This window comes from Dendroctonus ponderosae, unplaced genomic scaffold (assembly GCF_020466585.1).
Source record: "Dendroctonus ponderosae isolate FM_Combo_2020 unplaced genomic scaffold, Dpon_F_20191213v2 Dpon_F_20191213_5, whole genome shotgun sequence".
In the NCBI taxonomy this organism is placed as follows: domain Eukaryota; kingdom Metazoa; phylum Arthropoda; class Insecta; order Coleoptera; family Curculionidae; genus Dendroctonus; species Dendroctonus ponderosae.
In genome coordinates this window covers 14,608,629-14,616,166 of record NW_026018715.1, presented here as the reverse complement: position 1 = coordinate 14,616,166, position 7,538 = coordinate 14,608,629, and the positions used below count along the sequence as shown (strand labels likewise).

Sequence of the window (7,538 nt, the reverse complement as noted above, 5' to 3'; positions counted from 1 at the left end):
AGAACTGAACGCGGGTTCTGATGAGAACAGTGTAAGCGTTCAAGCAAACCACTTCTGAAGATGCAAGCCACTCGTGCTTGCGAAACGTCAGGAAGAAATCATATCGTTCGGTAGAATTTAATCGTAAGCTTAAGCCTAAAAACCCATTAGTTTCATAGGAATGGCCTCGAAAGCCTATCTCTGATGAATTTAAAGTGTCCCCCTTACAAATAAAATTTACGGGTCTTTCCTATTTTCCATATTTTAACCTGCAGGAAAGATTTCACGGGTGGGCAGCTTTCACATCGACATCCGCTAAATACTTACGAGGCATGCAAATCACATCAGGATTCCCCACCAAATTATCGTCGCAGGTACATTTGTTGTTGGTTTGGTCGCAGTGGGCGCCCACACCACAAATCACTCCTTGGCATCGCTGTTTGCAACGCCCACTGATGCACAGCTTGGACTCCTCACAGGGCTGACTTGATGAGCACACGTCCTTAATGCAGGAACCGCCAGGGAACGGGTTCCCTATCGAACCCTCTGCACAGCGACACGTCGGACCTTCATAGGTGAGGATGCATTGGGCGCCGGACGAACAGGCAAAGTCCTCGCAAGCTGCACAAGGTGAAAACTGCCTTAAGCTGGATGAACTGGGCAGATGCGATTTACTTACGTGATACACATTGGTCTTTGGTGTTTTTCGCAAATCCTGCCGCACATTCACATAAGGCCTTGTGGTTGTGGACGTGGCAGCGGGCGTTCGATCCACATCGGACTGAATCGCACGGGCTCACGCATGATCCATCCAGACAGGTTAGGATGTTGACGCAGTCCTTGTCGGACTGGCACTCTGACTTTGGTGTCCCAGGCGTGTCCAGAATGCAGCCGCCTTTGTAGGCGTCCCCAGTCATGCCCTTGGGGCAAATGCATTTGTAGCCGTCAGGCAGGTTGAGGCAATGGGCGCCGTAGGCGCAAGGCGCCCGCTTGCATTCGTCCACTTCCGAACACCCTTGAATAGCATCGCCCTCGTACCCGGGCTTGCAAGAGCATTTTGGAGGATCACTAGGCGTACAGTTGGCGTTGATGCCGCAAGGGTAGCGCTCACAAGGGCTTTTGCATTTGTTTCCGTCCAGCATATCAGTGAAGTAGGGCGGCGGACAGACGCACTCTCCAGGTTGCACGCACCGCTCATTCTCCGGGCATTCTTTGTCGTTGATGCACTTCTTCTGCGCTGGGGAGCACAGGCCGTTGTAGGCGTCCCCGCTGTACCCTTCGGGGCAGTGGCATTCAAAAGACCCAGGGCGGTTGAGGCACTGGGCCCCATACCCGCAAGTCTGCTGCTGCTCCATGCATTCGTTTATGTCCTCACAAGTGCCCTCTGGGGCTTGCTGGAATCCCTTGGGGCACGCACAGTAGCTAACGCCTCCTGTAATTGTGATGCATTCAGCCCCATTAGGACAGGAGCCGTCCGGCCCGCAGCTCGCCAGGATGCAGTTGCCGTCTTTCAGCTCGTAGGGCGGCTGGCATCTGCAGTCTGGACTGTTGCACTCCAGACACTCCAGGAACGGGTTTCCGTTGAACCCTGCAGGACACTGGCAGTCGTAGCTGCCAGGCAGGTTTTTGCACAAGGCGTTCAGGCCGCATGCCGGCTTGTCGCGCAGCTCCCTACACTCATCTTTGTCTCTGCACTTGCCGGTGGCCTGATCCCTCACATAGCCGTTCACGCAAATGCAGACACTTTCGCCGGAGAATTCGTCCAAAATACACTGTTCCCCAGCGGCACAGGGATTGTCGTTCGAGCAGCCGGAGGCGGGAGGCGCCAGCCGACTGCACCCGCTTCTGTAGGGGTCTCCCGACGTTCCTCCCGGGCATTGGCAGGAGAACGTCCCCGGTTCATTTTTGCAAACCGCCCCGGCTTGGCAGGGGTTTTTCAGACACTCGTCCACATCGGTGCAGCCAGTGGATGAGTTGGTGTAGCCGGAGCTGCAGATGCAGCTCGCCTGGCGGTTGACCAACATGCACTCTTCATTGGGGGCGCAACTCAACGCTTCACACGGATGTCGGCAGTCGTTGCCCACGTTCGGCTCGGGGCACAGGCACTTCTTCCTGTCGCAGAGCGAATTTCCTGGACAGTCTGCGTCCAGCTTGCAGGCGAGGATTTCGGTGCATTTGGTGTGGGCGTCCGGCTCCGGGACGGTGCCCTCGGGGCATTCGCATGAGTGCCCTCCTGGGTAGTTCTTGCAAATTGCGCCCACGCCACAGCTGTTGGCGAGCGTGCACTCATCCACATCAGTGCACTGTTGGTTGGGGTTCCCAGTGAAACCCGGCTGGCATTGGCATGCAAACGTCCCCGGCAGGTTGGTGCATTGCGCGTTGCTGCCACACCTACCACTGGGCCCGTTGGCCTTGTCGCACTCATTCACATCTGCAATGGGGGAGATGGTTATGACCCAGGAAAACAGCCCTGGGGTGCCCAAACCTACCAATGCAACCGGCTGAGATGTCGCTGGGGTTGAAGGTCCAGCCCTCCTCGCATATGCAGTAGGCTTCGCTTCCGTCGGGCTTGCAGTAGGCGTGATTGCCGCACTTCACGTCTTCACATGGCGCCTTGCACTCTATCATGGGAGGTGCGCCCACAAAGCCACTTTCACACTCGCAGTGGAAGCTGCCCACAGTGTTCAGGCAACTGGAGTCGGGCCCACATGGACTGGTGCTGTTCTGGCACTCGTCTATGTCCACACACACTGAGCCTTTGGGCGTGAAGCCCTTCTGGCAGAAGCACTGGCCTTCGATGCACTCGGCGTTATTGGTGCAGTCGAAATTGGACTGGCAGAGAACATTGACGTCCACCTGTGGACAACAATTGCATGTTATTTTTTTGATTGGTGCAGACTGTGCAGGGTGTCCCAGATTAGGAGGCGTTATATTGTACCCTGTTGGTATGCAATGTTAATAAGTTGATGGATTGCCTTACTTGTTCACAAGCGACCTCCGGTTGTGGTTTTCCTTGGTATCCCTGAGGACACAGACAGGTGTAGCCTGGATCGGCGTTTTGGCAAATTGCGTGCGTGCCACAGGGTTTATCCAGAGTGGCACATTCATCAATGTCCGTGCACCCTTTAAACGGATCGCCCGTATAATCTTCTTTGCAAGTGCAAACATAACTGCCCACTGTATCCTTGCAAAGGGCGTTCGCTCCGCATGGGTTCGGTTCGCACTCATTTACATCTGAGAACATTCGATAAAATAGTGTTTGGAGCGATGGAACTAGAAAAGCGCTACGCATACCAAAAGAGGACAGACTGTAAGAAACAGAACAGGTAAAGACAAACTAAACAACAACAACAACAAGTAGCAGCAAGCAGCTGAAACAGAAATTAATTACATACTCTGCAAGACAAAATACGATTACATTTTACACGCTGATTGTACAAAAATGTATACAGTACAGTTAGGCTTTCTATAGATCAGGCTGGTACTAACTAACAATAAGTAGTTATGTGGAAAATACACTTGGGCCCATCTACACAACTGTGAGCAGTCCATGATCACTCCAAACGGGTGATGATTGGCAAAATGTTGATGATACAATGAAGTGTGGGTGTGTATCAACAGACTGGTCTTTTGCGAGAACTCCCGAAAATAAAACAAAAACATACGGGAAAGTTAGTGGAGCTCCAGTTAAGGCTAAGCTACCTGTACAAGGACCGAGCGCCCGCCTTGAAGAAGACTGTTCTACAGTCCCGTTCAAAGCAGGGCGATTAACTACAACGGCAGGGCCTGAAGGACCAGCTGGCTCAAGTGCTGTGTTCACTTCCTTCAGATCCTCCCAAAAGCTACCCGAATTGAACATTCACATGCCAGGAACCTTTTGATTAGCTGCAGCGAGATGATCATGCATGACAAGAGGTGCCTCAGCTAACCAAAACCTCCGTCAGTCTCCATGCAATCAGGCCTCAAAAAGACAACTAACTTTCACAGTAGAGATGGCCCTGTCCAGTGAAGCCGGATGGACAGAGACACTTGAAGGAGCCGGGGACGTTAATGCATTTGGCGTTAATTCCACAAGCGCCCGCTTTGCCGCACTCATTGATATCGACACATTCCTCATTAGCTGATCCCGTGTATCCCTCGGGACACAGGCATGTGTAGCTGCCGTTGCTGTTGTGGCAGGAGGCGGATGCTGCGCAGGGGTTCGACTCACACTCGTTAAAATCTGCGCGGCCACCGGCGAGTAAAGCGATTGGTTAGAGTAGGTAATGGGCGGCTGTTGTGTTGCAGATGTGAATGAGGACACAACAGCTGCGTGGACGCTCGGGACACGGGAAGAGCCGAACTTCTCTGAGCAGTGGGGATTGGTTCCAAGCGTTGGATGGTTACTTGTTTAGTCGCTATACTTTCGCCCGACTCTATTAGGGGTTTGTTGGTTACAGATTTGTACAAAAGAAGGAGAGAGATCCGGTCTTCACGTGCCCGTTTGCATGTGTGTTGTCTGAATATGTACAACTATATACAGGTGTGTTAGGCAGATGGCCATGGTGAGCTTTGTACCTGAACACTCAGACTTTGGGTCGCCGATGAAGCCGGGCGGACAGGAGCACTTGTAGCTGCCCTCCATGTTGGAGCAGAGGGCGTTTCGTCCGCAAGGACTTTTGGCACATTCGTTGAAATCATTGCAACCGCTCGTGTAGGGGTCGCCTTCATAGCCTACAGTATCCAGCAATGAAATGGGAGGTTCCTTGTTAGTCTCCTCAAGTTACCTGGAGGACAATGGCACTCTCTGCCTCCAACCACATTGGTGCAGCTGGCGCCTGGTCCACAAGTTCCAGGTTGTTGGCATTCATCCACATCCACACATCCGTCGAATGGGTTTCCGTAGAATCCTTCCGGGCATAAGCAGGTGTAGTTTCCAGGCGTGTTCTGGCAAAGGGCATGCTGGCCACATGCGTTGGGCTGTTGGCATTCATCGATGTCTGCAACCGGAGAAAAATCACTTTCAGTTGGGTTTAGATGCGGAAGCGCTTTGCGCCAGCTCGGATTATGTTACCGCAGGGTATGGTTAACACTATCAATAGATGCGTGAAGAATTCCGACATGGAATGCAGAGTGAGCGCTCTGAAGTGTGAATGGCGCCTTAATCAGATTCGTTCCAAGTGCCCTGATTTATGCCTGACAACGGCATTATTAATATGTACATACTTGCCTGACTGTGTTTCAATTCCAAATCAAAATCAATTCATTGTCTATTTATCAATTAAAATACGTTTCGGTGTTTTCCACCATCATCAGTTTCTAGTTCGTCAACAGCTTAATCAATATCAGCCCGATAAAAAATGTGGTTACTCAACTGCGCTAGTTCCCTTAAAAAATCGTGTCTTCCCAACAAAAGCAAGCAGCACCTTGAATTTTTTGCTATGTTTAGAAGACACTAGGTGCTAAAGATTCTGAAAGTTTCATAAAAATCCTGAAACTCCCGATTTTTTCTAGCTTACTAAATATTAGTCTAGTAATGGACGTGTCTAGACAACTGCGCTTTCTCTTTTAAAAAATCGCATCTCCCAAACCAAAGCAGACAATAATTTGAAATTTTTACCACTTTTAGAGCGTAGTTGGTTCTAAAGATTCTGAATATTTAATAAAAATCGTGCGGAACCATCAGTTTTGCCAACTTATTCAATATCAGCACGGTAAAAAATTTGGTTACTCAACTGCGCTTGTGGCCTTAAAAAATCGTGTCTTCCCAACGGAAGCAAGCAGCAATTTGAATTTTTCACTATGTTTAGAAGACACTAGGTGCTAAAGATGCTGAAAGTTTCATAAAAATCCTGAAAAACTCAGATTTTTTCTGGCTCACTAAATATTAGTCTAGTAATGGACGTGTCCAGACAACTGCGCTTTCAATTTAAAAAAATCGCATCTCCCACAACAAAGCAGACAATAATTTGAAATTTTTACCACTTYWAGAYCRTAGTTGSTTCTAARKATTCTGRAKATTTAATAAAAATYGTGCGRAASCATCAGTTTTGCCAACTTATTCAATATCAGCACGGTAAAAAATKYGKTTACTCAACTGCGCTTGTGGCCTTAAAAAATCGTGTCTTCCCAACGRAMGCAAGCARCAAYTTGAATTTTTKRCTATGTTTAGAAGACACTAGGTGCTAAAGATGCTGAAAGTTTCATAAMAATCCKGAAAACCCAGAWKTTTTCTAGCTMACTAAATATTAGTCTAGTAATGGACGTKYCTAGACAACAGCGCTTTCTCTTTTAAAAAATCGCATCTCCCACACCAAAGCAGRCAATAATTTGAAATTTTWACCACTTTWAGRSCRTARTTGGTTCTAAAKATTCTGAATATTTAATAAAAATTGTGCGGAACCATCAGTTTTGCCAACTTATTCAATATCAGCACGGTAAAAAATGTGTTTACTCAACTGCGCTTGTGGCYTTAAAAAATCGTGTCTTCCCAACGGAMGCAAGCAGCAACTTGAATTGTTTGCTATGTTTAGAAGACACTAGTTGCTAAAGATTCTGAAAGTTTCATACAAATCCTGAAAACCCAGATTTTTTCTAGCTCACTAAATATTAGTCTAGTAATGGACCTGTCTAGACAACTGCGCTTTCTATTTAAAAAAATCGCATCTCCCACACCAAAGCAGACAATAATTTGAAATTTTTACCACTTTTAGAGCGTAATTGGTTCTAAAGATTCTGAATATTTAATTAAAATCTTGAGGAATTATCAGTTTTGCCAGCTTATTCAATATCAGCCCGGTAAAAAACGTGTTTACTCAACTGCGCTTGTTCCCTTAAAAAATCGTGTCTTCGCAACTAAAGCAAGCAGCAACTTGAATTTTGTGATATATTTAGAAGACACTAGGTGCYAAAGATKCTRAAAGTTTSATAAAMATYCTGAARAACYCAGATTTTTTCTAGCTCACTAAATATTAGTCTWGTAATGRACGTGTCTAGACAACTGCGCTTTCTCTTTTAAAAAATCRCATCTCCCACACMAAAGCAGGCAAWAATTTRAAATTTTTACCACTTTTAGASCGTAGTTGGTTCTAAAGATTCTGRATATTTRATAAAAATKGTGCGGAATCATCAGTTTTKCCWGCTTAATCAATATSAGCCCGGTAAAAATGTGTTTACTCAACTGCGTTTGTTCCCTTAAAAAATCGTGTCTTTGTTGTTTAGACAATATCGTTGTTTAGGCGATGTTGTGTTTCTTGTTTAGACGATGCTCGATTTTACAGATTAGCGAAATTGCAGGAAAATTTCCTAGAATCTGAATTTTTGCCAGTTCAATAAATTTCAGCTCAGTGGTGGATGAGACGCCGCAACTGCGCCCTTTTCTTAAAAAATTAACATCTTCCAAACTAAAGCAAGTGGATACTTGAAATGTTCACCGTGTTTAGAGGATGCCTTATTCTAAAAATGCTGAATGATTCATAAAAATCCAGCTGAACCCTGATTTTTTCCAGTTTAGTAAAAATCAGTCCAGTAATGGATGAGTTTATTATACTGCGCTGTCTGTTCTAAAAATTCGCGACCTC

The 7,538-nt window shown here is 47.2% G+C and overlaps 1 protein-coding gene across 1 annotated transcript in view; it reads right to left on the bottom strand.

The window, feature by feature from the left end:
- Window positions 1-7,538, bottom strand: part of LOC109534902 — a gene marked incomplete in the record, with an annotated part of 103,979 nt that overhangs the window by 30,706 nt on the left and 65,735 nt on the right. The window contains 7 exon segments of the mRNA XM_048666803.1: window positions 307-600; window positions 659-2,410; window positions 2,469-2,835; window positions 2,960-3,213; window positions 3,959-4,201; window positions 4,537-4,692; window positions 4,746-4,958. Of these exon segments, the coding sequence (XP_048522760.1) occupies window positions 307-600; window positions 659-2,410; window positions 2,469-2,835; window positions 2,960-3,213; window positions 3,959-4,201; window positions 4,537-4,692; window positions 4,746-4,958 (3,279 nt within the window).